Source organism: Uranotaenia lowii, chromosome 2 (assembly GCF_029784155.1).
Source record: "Uranotaenia lowii strain MFRU-FL chromosome 2, ASM2978415v1, whole genome shotgun sequence".
In the NCBI taxonomy this organism is placed as follows: domain Eukaryota; kingdom Metazoa; phylum Arthropoda; class Insecta; order Diptera; family Culicidae; genus Uranotaenia; species Uranotaenia lowii.
In genome coordinates, this window is record NC_073692.1 from 260,341,083 (window position 1) to 260,359,054 (window position 17,972).

General features: G+C 38.2%; 2 protein-coding genes across 2 annotated transcripts in view; one reads left to right on the forward strand and one right to left on the reverse strand.

The window, feature by feature from the left end:
* The window catches only part of LOC129749181 (TWiK family of potassium channels protein 7), a 613,556-nt gene that overhangs the window by 202,013 nt on the left and 393,571 nt on the right, over positions 1-17,972 (forward strand). The gene's annotated exons all lie outside the window — the stretch shown is intronic.
* Positions 15,361-17,718, reverse strand: LOC129742555 (uncharacterized). The gene is made up of 3 exons (XM_055734465.1): positions 17,650-17,718; positions 16,208-17,577; positions 15,361-15,493 (listed from the first exon to the last, which is right to left on the reverse strand). Exons 1-3 carry the CDS (start codon positions 17,716-17,718, stop codon positions 15,361-15,363), a joined length of 1,572 nt encoding a protein of 523 aa, XP_055590440.1.

The following is a 17,972-nucleotide window of genomic DNA, read 5'->3' on the forward strand; positions in this document are numbered from 1 at the left end:
ATCAAATTTTATTCATGTCATTCAAACGATCAGTGCCCAAAGCGTCTACGTCATCATTTTTTTATAAATATTTTTATCGCAAACCTTCCCCTCTCGAGGACGACGTATCTTGATTTTAAAATGAACTGAACTGAAGTCGCTTGATAAAAACCTCGGAGACAATCGACTCTAATTAGGGGTCCTTTTCACAAAAACAACTGACAGGAGACCATCGTCAAAAAAATGCCTCTCTCCCAAGCGAGTGGCAGCAATCGAAGGATATTGTTTTCGCTCAAATCAAATCACAAAACGATTGTTGTGACGCATTTTGCTCCCCACTCAACCTCCAATCACAGATTCTCCCATCTAATCACATTCCCCCACCGCCGGCAGAATATGTACAATTTATCCCAAGTACGGTCGCTAAAATGGTTTCGAAATTAATTTTCTGATCAAGTTTCGCTCAAATTACCACCCTGGATCACTTTCGCTTTTTCTCTACTGAGGATGGGAGGAGGCGTGAGCATTTCCGAACGAGGAAAAGTAGCAATCGCTGCCTGACTGGTTCCTCCCCCATTTTCTGCTGATGGCCAGTCGGACGAACATTTAGCCTGCGGTGCCAGAACAAAATAAAAAGTAGGTATACCGAGATGTTGGATTCGAAAGGGCAAAACACCTCCCAAACGATCAAAGCTTTCTCGAGAATTGAGAAACTTGTGCTAAAACACAACAAATTGAGTTTTCTTGCCCCAGGCTTTCACATCAAGTTGAAATTTGGAGTTGTTCCGCTGATTTCTCCTACGTGAGTCATTAGGTAATTATTTAAGAGTTTAAACCATTGTGCATCATTTAAAAATAGACCACGAAATAACATCTTTGTACATATATCGAAAAAAAAAACATTGCTGAAAATATTTTCATCGGATCCAATATTGAAGCATCATCACAACAACCTTTCTGCCATTCAACCTAAGTTCAGGGAGTGAAACGACGAAAGCCAATTCATTCTCGTTGTCAATGGGGGGAAAACAGTTATGGGTGTAATTGGACAACACTTTCAGGATTTCCGCCGGTCTTCACTGATACCTTTGGGGGAGATTAGCAGTAGAGACCACAGCAAAACGAGCACTCAACGCTTATCCATGGAATTAATAGATTTACTGTTGTTTAGGGACAGTCTCTTCGTTCTTTTGTCGAACTTTGAAGAAGACAGTGGTATTGTGACGAAAGCAACCAAGAATACTCCGTAAGCTTCAGTAGTCTTAGTGGTGACGTGCGTGAGAAATCTCTTCTAGCCATCAAAAGATAACTCCGAGCTGTGATAACCTTTTAATGGAGAAAATAATTGATTATGTAACCATATTGAACCATTCACTTCGCATCCACTACTACACTGTTTTAAAGTTTTACCGGCTCATAATAGGATTAAGAACATTCTGCAGTAGAATGATTTGAAACGATTATGTAATTACACCATAAAAATTAACTGTGTTCAAATGATGAAATATAGTAATTTGATCGCCCTAACATTCATGAGCAAAATGGTTCAATCTGACTACCTTGATATACAAATCGTTGCACTGCTAATCACAAGATTTTTGTTTTTATGCTGCTTAAAAGTTGTGCCTTATACTGTTTTTTCCAATAGTTGTACAATTTATATGTCTTCGAAAGGCTCAGCTCAATCACCATGCACAGTTGTCCAGAACGGGAATTTAGCGAGACAAAATTAATAACGCAGATTTAGACAAACTTTGTCTTCAACAAAGATACTTATCAAATCATGCGCTTTTATTATACAACGTGTCATTTTTCCATGATTCAACGTGTCATTCTTTCCATGATGATGATTTCCCAATTGAGAAAATAGAGATAAGTTATCATCTACAAAATTTTAGCCAATAGCGTTCAACGGAACCTCATCCGCGACACTAAATTCACGCATGTTTCATTTTAGTAATTGTTAATCACTTTCAATTGACGAATAAATAATATAAGGCCCTTCAAGCCAAAGGGGTATAAGTGCACAACAGCTAATTACGAGAAAACGAACTTTAAGTTGTTGAGTTTGACCATTTTCCAAACAGTTTTTTTAAATTTGTGTTTTTTTTTTTTTTTTTTTCAGGATTTAGAATTTTATTTACCTAATTTTACGTTCGAAACAATTTTAACGCTTAATTATGTAAATAAAATTCTAAAAACCAGAAAAAAATAGTTTTAAAAATGAAGAATTGATTGGCATTATAAGCTCAAAATCGATAATTTTTTCATTTACACTCCTTGGTTTTTGAGGGCATATTGTTATTAGGTGCTATAAATAAAGCAATGGTAATTGCTTTAGCTATATAAGAGCAGTTTCCTGAGTCAAATATTACGATTGTCATGATTTTTTTTGTATTCTGGAGCAGATGTGTTATAATTTAGCCTAAGGTAACAGTTTTTATGGCAAACCACTAAAAGCAAAAGACATCTAATTTGCTTGAAAACAAGAGCCAGAAAGATAATTTTCTGAAAACCTTTGTCTAAAAGCGATGTCCATCAGCTCTCGGACAAGAGTTTCCGGTAGAGTAAATCGGTAGTGTAAACAGTCTACAAAGGCCGGAGTTTTTCGATGCGCTAACTCACGGCTAAATTGTTTCGCGGACTGTGGACTGAATTTCGTTGTTCGGCTTAAAAAACGGTTGTGTGATCGTAGTGCATGTGATCGTGTGAAATAATACACGAATGTGGCTATAAAATCTAGAGAATATCGAAAAAGGTCTTCTTCGTGGTGCATGCCGCATGCCACCGACCTACTCGATACGGTAAGAGCCCTTTACCGAACACATTTCGATTTTTATCTAAATCTTCCCAAACCTAAATTACAACCAAAAGCACCGATCGACTACCGATCAGCAAGCGGAGTATTGATCGTGTTCGGCGTGAAATTAACGTAAGGCAAAACACATGCAAAATATTCCACCAATTGCATTACACATTTTTCTGCAGATTAGGACGACAGTAGAGGAGGGCAGGAGAGAAGGGCCCCGTAGCCACTTTCTCGAATATCGAGCAAAGCACTGATCGCGTCCGACTTGAGATAAATGTAAGGCAAATTATTTGCAAAATATTCCCCTATTGCATCACATGTCTTCTACAGATTAGACGACAGCAGAAGAGGATAGGAGAGAAGGGCTCTGTAGCCACTTTATCGAACCCAACTCCCTGCATGTCAACGGCTTTCCTCGAGAAGTAAGCGGAACTTATTAAAACTAAAATCATTTGCCTAACACACTACATTCCACACTATAGGGCCGTTTTCGGGAGTTCGATCTTCTTCGATCTTCGAAGTCATCGAGTCTCAACAACGTTGAAATCTCCGAGGTGACGGAGATCGAGTGCATGCGGAACGTAGGAGAAGCCGAGTCGTCGTTGCATGAAGAAACGACAAAGCTGAAGAAGTTGCTGAAGTCGGGGATCGCCCTCTAAAATTTGTGCAAACCAAACAACAAGTGCATGCAAACTTGTTGTTGTTGTTGTCGTCGTTGTCATCGAAAGGAATTCGCACAAGAGCGAAAAGTGCAGTAGCTGCAATCAACGAGCAGTCATCGGAAAGCTTGTGCAAAAGTGAAACATCGAGCTAGCGCGTCGAGGAAGTGAGTGACTCGGAACTCACCACCCAGCATTGGGTGAAGGAAAATCGGGAGAGCGGAAGAATTTGTACCAGCACGATCGAATCAGCAGCATGCCGATGCATGCAGAATGCTACTAGCGCGCTAGTTGCGAGTATTCAGAACAGCCAGCAGGAATTAAAATCGCATCCAAGCGAACTCGAAAAGTGCCCCAGCAGCGGAGAACCGCTACTGGCAATCAATTAACTGTGTATCACTACAGATTTGAATGTTTGTTTAGTTCGTAAGTAGCACTTAGGTAAAATCATAGTTTATAAGATTATGTGGATTTGCATGCAATAATAAGCAACTTCAAGGACATGCAATCTGAATTTATTTATTTGCGCTATTTCATATTTTGAGCACCTTAACAACATAGAGAGTGCTTTAGCCGGGCGTGGACGATTATGCTACGGGGCTCGAATTGCAAATAGACTTAAAAATAGTTTAAATCCGAATAGCCACGGATAAGGCGAATTAAAGAACGAATTTGCTGGGGTTCTGAACGCAAAATCAAAAGTCGTTATAGGTGTTAAGTAATTGCTTCATCGTACTTTTCGATACCTGGTAAAGCAAAAACTTTCAAATTTTATTATTCTTAAGTTCGAGCTAAGTTAAAGTTTCCAAAGCAATTACTAGTTTCTTTTTTTTGCACAAATCTCTATGAAGGGGGCATCCTTATGGGGCAAATAAGAATACTAAACAGATTGAACCGAAAGATATTTGAACGGAAGGTTGCACACGGTAAAAAAATGTGTGGCTGCTTTAAAATCCAGGCTTAAACTTCGAACAAAGTTGAAGCTTTCTAATGACTTTCTGTTGATAATAAAGTGCGAATAACACAAAGAGGATGAATCAGCATTAGTTGAAACAAATATTAAATTAATCATGAAAAAGTTATCAGCATTACAAGCTTTTATCTGTTTTTAATAATGTCAAGATATTATCTTGATTCTTACTATACTTGCGATTGAATGGGCAATTCAGTTCACATTTTAAACAAATAAATCAATTTTGTTTTTATACATAATCAATTAATGTATAATGTACAATTCATATATTCAATGTAGGTATTCACTGATTATTTTTAATGTTCCTATGCTTGAAATTTCTGGTTTGTGAAAAGAGTTTCATTATGTTTTTAAGCATTTTTCTTTTAAAGTCACATACACTTTGTTTCAAGATTGAGAGGGTTTTGAAATTATAAAAACCCAATGAACCATTCTTCAGAATCCATTTTAGTGCAAAATCAGTGTGTCATTATTTAGTAATATACCACTAGCATTACCTAAAATGAGATCATTTTCTTAACATTTTTCTTGCTACTGAAAAGTTATAAGTTCCGCCATTCAACAAATAGTTTTTTATGCAACAAGTTGAAAAGTGGTATTGCGAAGTCGGATAATGCGGATGCGACGTCGATTGCCAAAAAATTGAGTGTTGCAACGAGTTGCATACACAATTTTATGTAAATTCGAAAAATTCCCTTGAAAATTCATTTATTAACCAACAAGAAGCGCATCTCAACAAATAACAACATGTGGTCGACCGTGCAAACACCTAAAAATTTATGATAAGAAGGTCGTGATGTGTATTTTTCGACAGTGAATACAGTGCTGAATTGTAGCACTTTTTTATACTGTTTTCAGTGTCCAAAAGTTTGTTTTTCAACACTGAACTGTAAAAACGTTATTTTGAATAAAGAAAATGCTTCTAAAATTGATTTACATCTGATTTCCACCAATTTCAAAAATAGAAAAATAGTATGAGTCATATGGCTGGCCACAGTGTCACAATATGACACTGTCACATACTCAAATGGAGCTTGACAAAGAAAAAATGCATAACAAATGACTTATTTTTAATTAAAAACCAGTTCTGCTTACTACTTCAAATGCAATGTCTTGTTTGATAGATTGAAATCTGACATTAATAGGAATTTTATTGAAAAATTTAAAAAATCACTCCCAAAGAAATAAGGGAGCAAAGAAAAATCAAGCATTTTATTTTTGTTCATTTTTGATCAAAAAAAGTAAACGTAGACAAACTTGTTTTTTATTTGAATACTTAGTTGAAAAAAAGCGGGACATTTCGTGTGAAAAGCGGGACGGCGGAACATTTTCCAAAAAAGCGGGACATGTCCCTCTTTTGCGGGACGGATGGCAACCCTAATTTAAGTGCATCAAACCATTTATTTATTTTATATTTACAAAAGGTTTTATTAGGCATTTTACTTATAAAGTTTTTATGTGCCGGGAGTATTTTTCCTAACTTTGGGTTAGTAAGAGGGGGGCCGTAATCGTCGCGGCTACTCAACTGTTAATTCAACTATGTATAGGAAAGGAAAGGGGATTAACTGGGGTCACTTCCAAGAACAGTTTCCGTTAGGGTCCGGTGGTGGCTTCCTGTAGCTGTGGTTTCGATAGCTACCTCAGGGTTTTCGACTTCCTGGCCAGCCTTCTTTGTGGTGTTGTAGGACCCGTCGGATGAAAGTTTGTTCTAATAAATAGACGAAAAGAGCATTAGATAGAGTACAGACAGAGGGGAAGAGGACTAAACGACCAGTTCAGACATTTTAAGATATTTGTATATACACAGAAAAAATTTTTGACTTTTACGTGTACTTGAAAAAGGTTGCCTTTAAAATAATACAACCTGTAATTTGAAAAACACGTAATTTTAAATTGTATCGCTTAGAAATAAATAAACACTCATTTAAAATTACTGCAAATGTCCTGTAACAAAAAGGAGCATGACATTTGCCGTAATTCTACAAGTCGAAAAAAAATTACGTGTTTTTGAATTACAATGTCGAATAATTTTCAATTGTACATTTGAAAATTCCAGCCCACATGGCATCTCAGTTACGCACCAAAAGAAAACGTCAAAAGTAAACAAAAACGCGCAGGTATTTTTGTCTTTGTTTTTACTAGCTGTTCGGAAGTGTTTTCAATGTATCGGGTGAATAACATCGGTAATCTCCAGCGGAAACCTTCCGCGGGATCCACGACGTTGGCCCAGGAAGTGAAAGGAAAGGTATAGGAACGAAGAAGAAGGTAAACATTCGCCCAAAATTTGATGTAAGTTTCCTTTTCAGCACCCGGATCAACTAAAACAATCACCATCTCCAGCAGCAAGAATAATTCCATCTATTCAAGCGGTGGCTGAACTAAAGGTTTGCTTACTTTGTTTTATTAGTTTAAATTGTCTTCCTTTACTCTACTCAGCGTCGATTATTGACTCCCGGAGACAAAATTGTTAACCTAAGAATCCTTCCACAAGCAGGAAGAAGAACACGGGCAGTTCCGACTATATCATTCGGAACTACGACAACTTGTTAGTCATTGTTAAGGATGAGGTGGCCAATAGTATGCTCTCGAGAGGATCAGGTGCTGCCGCTGCCGAGAAGACAGCAAAGCAACTGAATTCAGCGGTTGTGGTATTGGTGCTGGCATCAGTGGAACACTGGACGTGTCTGGTGACTTGGTGTCCTAGTTGTTCGGACTGAATATTAGCATGTCACAACTTCGAAAAGGTGTCGCATAGTTCCCACCTCCACTTCCGTCCATCCTTTAACGTAGAGACATACGACTTTTTAAGCTATGTAACCATTCTCATTATTAGTTGGATTTGAGTGAATTCTTTTCGTCTCTATTAAATTGATTTTTTTATCCTTAAGACATAAAATTAAAACGCTAATATTCTAATATTTAAAATTTCTTTAAAAACGGTCAGCATGTACATTCCTATTATTGTATTTTTTTCATTATGCCAAAACAAATAGATAAGCATCGTTTTACTAATATTTCATATTCATATTATTTATAGGAAACAAAGTGGATTGGAGCTAGAAAAGTACGTTAGTGAAACGACGATCCCTGAACCGACAATTTCTAAGGTAAACCGAAACCGGTTGAGATGAACAGAAATGGTAGAAACCGTCTGATGAATAATTTGAACGTTTCATGGATTGCAAGGAGAAACTGAATCTCATAAAGGTAATATAATTTTTAAGGCGAAATTAATTTATAAAAATTAATATTCAAAATCATATGCGAAATTTTTCAATATATTTTCTACACTATTAGTTTCAACATTTATGATTGAGGTCCTCAGAATCAGAGGGAGACAAGTGTCAAGACCATGCATTGATTTAGTTTACCAACCGATTTTTATCTTAATTACTATCTGGTGCAAAACTCAGATTTTTTTTTATTGAAATAAAACTGCTCAAATTAAAAAAAAATGAAACATCGAGCGTGTTTTCTCCAAACTTTCATTTGGGTACTTATCTCCCTCTTTTTCTGATTTAAGATAAGAATTCAAAATTTAATAAGTTGTAAATATTATCTCTGAAGTAGGTTTTATGGCAGAAAACTTGATCAGCTACTTAACCTTAAAATTCTTGAAATCAGAATTTTGAAAGTTATTGAGGCGCTTGGGATCAGAGGGGCGCCTAAATGATAGTTTCGAGAAAACGCTCTTCAAAGTTTTGAAGATGCTCGATTTTTCATATATTTCACGAATTCGAGCAGTTTTATTTCAATCCAAAAAGTGTTTGAAAAAATTATAAAAAAATCTGAGTTTTGCACCAGATGTACATTGAGGCATGAAAAATTGTTTAGAATACTTAACTCAAAATTTATGATCTTGGAACTTGCACCTTTCTGTTCCTGAGGGCCTCAATTGAAATCTTTTGGAGAGTTCAGGTTGCATTGAGCATTTAAATTCTAATCCTTTTTTCTAAGTGAGTAAATTAAATACTCCTTTTTTTTTTTTAATTGGGGCCCTCAGGATCAGAGGTGTGCAAGCGATCCAAGTTCCAAAATTATAAATGTTGAGTTGATTCTTCATGTTTCACTGTGCATCTGGTGCATAACTCGTTTTTTTTTAATTTTTGAACACTTCTTTGATTGAATTGAATTTTCTCGAATTAGACAAATATATGCAAATTGAGCACCTTCACAACTTTGTAGCGCCTTTTTTTCGGAACTATCATTCAGGCACTTGCACCACTCTGATCCCAAGAGCTCAATTAATCACCATGCACTTGGTTACTGCTTAAATAGATAGATTTGTTAATATAGATCAATGCCTGAAAAGGTAAATTGATGGCATTTTTCTTATGTTTGGTCGGTTTGAATATTGAACTATTGAGGTAGAAGTTAAAAAAAAGGTTGATTAACAAATCTGATTAGTAGTTTGGAATGAATTCATGTCGGTCAGTTATATGACACCTCCTCATTCGCTTCATTAATATTGAATAGTCTCGCTTAGAAGTTGAGTATGAAGAACAGCATTGCAATTAAACATAAGTTTCGCCGCCTTAGTACTTTTTTATGTTTTTGATGTCTGTTAGCAAATAACAATTGATCTGAAGATCGCCTAAAATAATGACCTCAAATCCCTGAGAAAAAAAGGAAAATAATGACCTCTTAAATAATTAACAAAAAAATAAAATTTGAATTTTTCCTGTTTTCACTAGGTAACATTCATGTGTAAATCTGTTCAAGGAACAGCAAGATTGCCCCTGTCAAGCTGACCGTTCGAAATCGAAAACTGAATTTTGGGCCGCAGAATCCAGCAGCTCACGGTGTGCTTCGATTGGTGCTATAGCTGGGTGGGGTAAACCCGTGGAACCGGAAACTCATCGAGTACGAAACGGACATTCTGGCCCTGTCGTATTTCAATCATCTGGATTTCGTCTCGATGATTTAAAATGAGCAATGCTCCCCGTTGGTCGTTGAACATCGATATCCCGTTACCGGACAGTTATATTCTTGTAATGTTTTGAATGACCCCTCATTTTAAGCCACATCATGGTCGTAGCAAGAGTTTCCTGGCTTTTCGAGGAACGTGAAAAAAAATTTAATTCTATGAACGTTTAGGCCAAAGTTATATCAGTGGTTACATGTTGATAAATAAAGTCATTTAATAATATTTTGTAGCTTTTATTTCTACCGAAAAAAATATAAATTTCATATTTTTAAAGTAAGAAAACTGAGCCTGAACAATTCAGTGAATTGAAGTTTTACAGTCCTGTAATTTTCAGACAGCCTGTAAAATAATTTTTCACTGAAAAATAAAGGTCATGTAATTTTTTCCCAGCCTGTAAAATTACTGTAAAAGTCCTGCTCCTTTTTGTTACAGGATATTTACTGTAATTTTACAGAAAATAATTTTTGCTGTGTAGGGTACAAATATTCAAGATCTAAGTTTGCCAAGATGTCTCGAATTGGAACACCAGGTAGTTTACTTCGGGCCCTAAGGGTATCCAGTAGCCAAGCCCTCGATCGATCAAACCGTTCACACGTCCACACAACATGATCAATGTCGTGGTAGCCATCCCCACAAACACAAACATTGCTTGTAACTAGTTGTATACGAAACAAATGCGCGTCAAGCCGGCAGTGATTTGACATGAGCCGAGAAACCACGCGAATGAAATCGCGACTCATGTTAAAATGCTTAAACCATGCCTTCGTCGGAACCTTAGGGATAATCGTATGGAGCCAACGTCCCTTTGTGCCATTGTCCCAGCTAGACTGCCAAGCGTTAATCGCTAAAGTGCGAGGTATTGAAAAATATTCATTGTAAGTTATTATCCTCTCAAAGATTTCACCTTGTAACGCGCCCACCTTAGCCAATGAGTCCGCACTCTCATTGCCTTGAATAAGACAATGAGACCGGATCCAAGCTAAGGTAATCCTGTACGAATTTTCGATCAAAGCGCCCAATATCCCTGAAATTTCCAGCAAAAAATGGGAAGAGCGCTTCATCAGTTTCATCGATCGAATCGCCTCAACGGAGCTGAGACTATCCGAATAGATGAAATAGTGGTCTACGGGCAGAGTGCGAATGTGTTCCAAGGTACAATAAATTGCGGCTAGTTCGGCAACGTAAACGGAGCATGGCTCTTGAAGCTTGAAAGAAGCTTCAAAGCGCTCATTATACACTGCGAAACCAGTCGCGCCGTCGATTCTAGAACCATCAGTAAAGAACATTTTTGTAGGGTCAATTTCACGTACTTTTGATGCAAAGATTGAAGGAATGACGTTGGGTCGGACGTGATCTGGAATTCCACGGATGTCAACGGTCATGGACAGATCGAATTTTATTAAGGAACTACTGATCGGGTAAAAGTGACTCGTGTCCGAATTTAACAAAGAAGGATTTATTTCTAACTGACTAAAAGTTTTATAATTGTTTACATATTTTACTTGCGAATTAATATTCATAAGCCTTTCCAAATTTCCTATCACCAAAGGATTCATAGTAACACTTCGAATTAGGAAACGTAGCGATAAATCGAGGAACCGATTTTCCAACGGCATTACTCCCGCCAGTACTTCGAGACACATCGTATGTGTCGACTGCATACAACCCATGGCAATACGCAAACAACGATACTGTATTCGTTCTAGTTTAATCAAGTGGGTTTGCGCGGCGGACCCAAAGCAAAAGCTTCCGTATTCTATGACCGACAGTATCGTTGTTTGGTAAAGCTTAGTTCTTTTAGAAATGGGACACTTTAATTTGCTAATAACTCGTTAACTAGTTATTGGATATTAAAAATTTTGACAGCATTTTGTTGCCTGTAAAAAGTACTATTCGACCTATTTTTTTCAAAATTTAAAATTTACGCGTTTTTGAGATATGTACGATGTAAGAGAAAAAGAAAAAAATAATTTTGCACAGTTTCCTTTAAAGTTCGTCATTATCAAATTGATAGCTGACAAAACCGTTGATTATTCAAAGAATTACTGAGTTTTTGTGGTGGATAAGTATGCAAACACTGTCAATAATGTCCACAAAGTTCAAATCAAGCATTGGAGTGAAGCACATGATCGGCAACAACGGTTAAGGATCATCAAGGAAGTCAAGTCTCATACCAGCATTTTTAATTTTCAATAAACGAAAAACTAAGGGTAGATCGCTGAAATGTCCAAAACAATTTTCTCCGATAAGCTGAAAGTGTTGCCTAGTGATGACTCATAGAAATCCAACCTCAAACAACAATTTTTTGATAGTTCCAAAGCTCTTAAGCTGTAAAACCGGTACCGAAAAAAAAAACGTTCAAAAATGTGGTCAAAAATAATCAAATTTGTTCATTTCGAAACAACTGTATCCACTTAAATGCTTCCAGTTTCCAGTTTCCAGAGAAGTATTGGACCAAAAAGTATCAGAAATTGAAGAAGGAGAGTGAAGCCACCTGAAATATAGATTTTACGAAGTATAAGTTGGAGAAACTGATCAATATCATGACTGAAAAAAGTGTGCGCCGGCCAATGGGAGATTCCAAGAATAAAGTAGAAATTTCTTTAACAAAAAACGGTAAATATTTTTTTTCAAATTTTTTCATGAAGGATTATAACATTACCTTCTTTTTCTTCATAGAAAGTATTTGGTTCAAACGAATGGTTTTTGAGATACAGGCATTCGTAACTGTCCCATTTCTAAAAGAACTAAGCTTTATAACCTGATGAGGTCCTGTGGATGAGCACCCCACCAGGTTCCAGTAATCGTTCGAAGAAAATTGATTCTCTTTTGGCATTTTTGTGTCAAGTACCTAATATGTTTTCCCCAGAGGCATTTAGAGTCGAACCAGACACCCAAATATTTAAAACTAAGAGATTGAGTTAGAGTTCTACCCATCAGAAGGAGCTCTATTTGAGGAGGGGAATGCTTCCTTGAAAAAACTACTAACTCGGTTTTACTAGGCGAAAACTCGATGCCTAGATTCCTGGCCCAATGTGATAAATTATTTAGAGTTTCTTGTAACGGAGGTTTAATTTGAGTGCCTTTTTTACCTGTGATATGAACAACACAGTCATCCGCAAGCTGTCTTAGCGTGCAATTTTGTGCCATACAAGCATCGATCTCTCGGACATAAAAGTTGTATAGCAGGGGGCTTAAACATGAGCCTTGGGGTAGACCCATGTAACTAATTCGTTCAACTTTGGTTTCTCCATGACTAAAATGCATGATTTTTTCAGACAACAGGTTATAAAGAAAATTATTCAAAATTGGTGAAAGTCCGCAAGAGTTAAGTTGACTAGATAGCACTTCTATGGACACTAGACTGCCTCAAATTTGTATGGGAAATTAAAAACCTGTGAAATTTTGTGCGCTGCAGGCTAAAATTGATGTTAGGCCTAGTACAAGATCTCATGCCAAATTTAGGCCAAATCGGACCACGGGAAGGGGTCGCTCAACGAGCATGAAGTTTGTATGGAATTTTAAGACATTTTGTTCGGGAGAAACATGAAAATCCAGTTTTTCATCAATAACTTTGGTTCCCGTCGGCCGATTTCTTTCAAAAACGGGTTTTCTCAAAGCCTGAATTATGACAAATATTTCATCCGAAGACTGCATATCGATAAGAGTTAAGATAAAAAAGTTATAAAGCTTCAAAAATGGGGTAACTTTTTTTACGGTGGTATTCATCACTGTTAATGAGGCGTCAATATGTTCGACCGCCCCGACTCATTAACAGTGATGAATACCATCCTTAAAAAAGCTAGCCCATTTTTGAAGCCTTATAACTTTTTTATCTTAACTCTTATCGATATGCAGTCTTCGGATGAAATATTTGTCATAATTTAGGCTTTAAGAAAACCCGTTTTTGAAAGAAATCGGCCGACGGGAACTAAAGTTATTGATGAAAAACTGGATTTTCATGTTTCTCCCGAACAAAATGTCTCAAAATCCCATACAAACTTCAGGCTCGTTGAGCGACCCCTTCCCGTGGTCCGATCTGGCCCAAATTTGGCATGAGATCTTGTACTAGGCCCAGGATCAATTTTAGCCTGCAGCGTATAACTTTTTCAAAAGTCGGGTCATTTGGGGCAGTCTAATGGACACCGAATCGAATGCCCCTTTGATGTCCAGAAATACTGCCCCCATCTGCTCTTTTTGGGCAAACGCCAATTGAATGTCTGATGAAAGTAATGCTAGACAGTCGTTCGTACCCTTGCCTCTACGAAATCCATATTGTGTACTTGACAAGAGATTGTTTGATTCAACCCATTTATCCAGCCGAAAGAGAATCATTTTTTCGAGCAGTTTCCGGAGACACGAGAGCATTGCGATCGGCCTATACGAATTGTAATCAGAAACTGGTTTTCCCGGTTTTTGGATGGCGATAACTTTCACCTGTCTCCATTCATGCGGCACAATGTTCATCTCTAAACACTTATTGAATAAATTCAACAAGCGTTTTTTAGCGGTATCTGGTAGATTCTTCAACAAGTTGAATTTGATTCTGTCCAGTCCGGGAGCAGAATTGTTACATGACCAGAGCGCAAGTGAAAGTTCGACCATCAAGAATTGATCCTCCGTTTCGGAACTATTCTCTGTATCCCGATAGTTTTTCTGAGCTGGTACTGCGTCCGGACAGACCTTTTTCGCGAACTGTGTCAGCCAACGACTCGAGCTTTCTTCACTTTCGTTCGAAGGTGTGTAATTTCGCATGTTTCGAGCTGTTTTCCAAAGCGTGTGCAGAGACGTTTCTCGAGATAACCCATCCACGAATCGCCTCCAGTACCCACGTTTCTTGCCCCTGATCAAGTTCTTAAACTTGCGTTCCAAGGACAAGTAACGTTGGAACTTCTCTGGCAATCCAGTTCTGCGAAACTCAACAAACGCCTTGCACTTTTCTCCTCGCGCACGTGAGCAGTCTCCATCCCACCATGGAGTGGGAGGTCGTTTTTGTATCGTCGAATTGTCATTCCGTCTGACCTGTGGCCCGATTGCACAGTCCACAATTGTTCCGGACATAAAACTGTACTCTGCCTCCGGAGGCAGTTCTTCCGTTGAGTCGATGGCTTCAATGACACCTGATGCATACTTTTTCCAATCTATATTCTTTGTGAGGTCATAAGGAATATTGATCTCTTCAGGTGGACTACGACCACTGGTGATAGAAATATTGATAGGCAGATGATCGCTTCCCTGAGGGTCTTGGATTACCTTCCACGTACAATCCAAGCTCAGAGAGGAAGAAGCTAAAGAAAGGTCTAAAATACTATGCTGTGATTGGGATCCATTAATTCGAGTCACTTCCCCATTGTTTAAGACAGTCATGTTGAAGTCGTCGCACAGCTCATAAATAATGTTAGCACGATCATCATCACGTGAGCTACCCCAGCCTACGCCATGGGAATTGAAATCTCCCAGAACTAACCGGGGTTCTGGGAGAAGTGAAATAATATTCGCCAATTGGTTCCGGCTCACGCTTGAATTTGGCGGAATATATACCGAGGCTAGGCAAAGGTCTTGGCCTTTAATTCTAGCTTGGCAACTGACGACTTCAATACCCGGAGATGGTTGTAATGGAATACGATAGATAGAGTGGCATTTCTTGATCCCCAAAAGAACGCCACCCCCTCTTTGCCCATCTCGATCCAGGCGAATAATATTGTGGCTATGGAAGTTGAAATCAGTGTTTGATGTTAACGAGCTTTGATCACCGCTAATTCTTATTGGCTTTTCTAGTTGATGCTTTTCGGTGAATTTGAAATCAAATACAAACAATTCTTTTGACGTTTCGGCCTACTACCTTCAGCCATCCTCAGAAAACTATATTTTAAACAAAAAACTTAAATTAATACAAAAAATTCTTCACAATATTTCATCACAATTTCACTGCACTTTTGCACTTACGATTTGTATCGCCGCGTGCTTCCTGAACGGCTGTCTTACTTGATTTAAGTCCGGTTTTGAATCGCTTCTAGCAGCTGGCGTCTATCATTCCCGGTGTCGTCGTGATGTTGTTTGTTGTCGTCGTGTTCGGTGACGTCGTTTTTGAATCCGTCGTTTTAGTTGCGAATTGTGGCGTCTCTCTTAGTTTTTTAATAATAGAGCTATATATTTTAGAAATTTCAATCGAATCTTGCTTGATGTTTACTGTTCTTCCTTTTTTGAGTTTTATGTGTAGTGTTTCAGCTGTTTTTCGTTTTCCTTCTTGGTTTACTCTTTCTAAAATATATGCTTTGTCGAAATTAAACTTATGGTTCTGTTCTATGGCATGTTGTGTCAATCCTGTGGCTCTGGTGTTTTGTTTGAGACTCGTTTTATGATTTTTAATCCTTTTTTCCAGAGTTTGAGATGTTTGTCCACAGTATTCTTTCCCGCATTCACAAGGAATTGAATATACCACATTTGTCTGTTTTAATTTTGGAATTTGGTCTTTCGTTTTTGTGAATAAACAGGTTTTAATTTTGTTGATTGGTCTCGAGGATGCAATTATGCCATGATTTTTCAGTACTCTACTAACTTTTTCACTCAATCCAGGAATGTATGTTAGTGAGACGTATTTTCCTAGATTTTCCGTAGTGCTGTTGCTTAGCGAGTTGTAAATAGCATCTACCCTCTTTTTTAAAATATATTTGATAAATTCATCTGGGTAATTATTTAAATGAAGTATTTTACTGACTTTATTGATGCTCATTTCACGTTTTTCAACGTCGCTAAGTTTCAGTGCCCGGTCAATCAATGCAATCGCTGTGTTCTTTTTGTGTATATATGGACTTTCTGAATAATAATCCAAATATCTTCCGTTTTCTTGTTTGGTGTACCAGTTTTTCTCAATCTTTCCCTGACACCTAGAAAGTTTGAGATCCAAGAAACGCAATGAGTTTTCAGTTTCTTTTTCCAGCGTAAATTTTATGCTTGGGCATTGACCGTTAAATTCGGCTAGCACGCAATCTATGTCGTTTTCATAACCTACTATCAAACAGTCATCGACGTAGCGTTTATACATCACGAGGTTGATACCTTTATCTCGTAGGCATTGGATGGCGGTTTCCTCGAGTTGTTCCATCAAGAGAGACGCTACTACCGGGGATAGAGGAGAGCCCATCGGTGTGCCAAAAGTTTGCTCGAAGATTTTACCATTGTACTGAAAAAACGACGCTCCAAGTATTGTGTGAAGGGCGCGTTTGAATTCAGTCCATGGTATCGGCGTGTAATCGCTAATTTCCCGCCACTTTTGTTCAATTATATCGTACACATTTTGAACTGGTACGTTCGTGTAGAGCGACACGACGTCCAGCGAGTAAATAATGCAACCCTCAGGGACCCGAACATTGGTGATCTCCGACGCGAAGTCGAAGCTACTACGCACGTGGTGTTTCGTTTTGCCGACGACGTTTTGTAGCACGTTGGCAAGAAACTGAGCCATTCGGTACGTAGCTGACCCCACTGTCGACACTACCGGTCGAAGCGGGCGGTCTTCTTTATGAATTTTAGGAAGACCGTAAATCCTCGGTGGAGGGCAGTTGAACAATTTTAATTTGTTTTTTGTGTAAGTGGAGATGTATTTATTTTCGTGCCACGAGTCCAACATAGTGTTGATGCGTTTGAGTATCTTTTCTGTTGGATCTGTGGCTAGGGGAGTGTACGTTGTTGTGTCACTTACCATAGCTGTCATTTTTTCGCTGTACTCGCTTGCTAGCATCACGACGGTTTTATTTCCTTTGTCCGCCTTGGTGATGATTACTTCGTTGTGTTCTCGGAGAAATTTTCGGCTACGCACGATGTCTTTATGGATCCAATCGTTGTTTTTGGCGCGCGGTTGGTTTTGGAAGTCGACGTAGTTGTTGATCATCGTCGCGATGCTGGATCTGATGTCGTCTGCGTCGGGTTTTTGTTTTATTGCGCTCTCAACGTCGGCGATGAAAGCAACGTATGGTATGTTTGTTCTTGGTTGGATGTTGTAATTGGGCCCAAGGAGCAGCGCTCGTTCCAAATAGTCGGGAATTTCCACGGTTGTTGTGTTTTCAATCCACTCAGCTTGGACCGCTGTCTCTAGGATTTTCTTCTTTTTCAAAAAATCCAGTTTTCGGGTTTCTTTCTTTTTGCTTTCATTAAACACGGTGGTTGTTCTTTTCGTGACCATTTCTTTTACATTTTGCCAATCCTCAGCATCCAGTAGGCTTTGTAGTTTCTGGGAGAGGAATTTCTTTTTTGGTTTTAGGCGGGCTGTTGTCCTTTTTGTGTCACTGATGGCTAGACTTACCACACGGATTTTTTGTTTGTGTTCCAAGATTTTAAGCTCCTTCTTGGATTTTTCGTTGTCTAGGCACATGTTTATTTTATAGTCCAAACACTTCGGCACTATTTTGCACTTTCTGCAGTTTAGGAGGCTAGCCACAGATCCAACAGAAAAGATACTCAAACGCATCAACACTATGTTGGACTCGTGGCACGAAAATAAATACATCTCCACTTACACAAAAAACAAATTAAAATTGTTCAACTGCCCTCCACCGAGGATTTACGGTCTTCCTAAAATTCATAAAGAAGACCGCCCGCTTCGACCGGTAGTGTCGACAGTGGGGT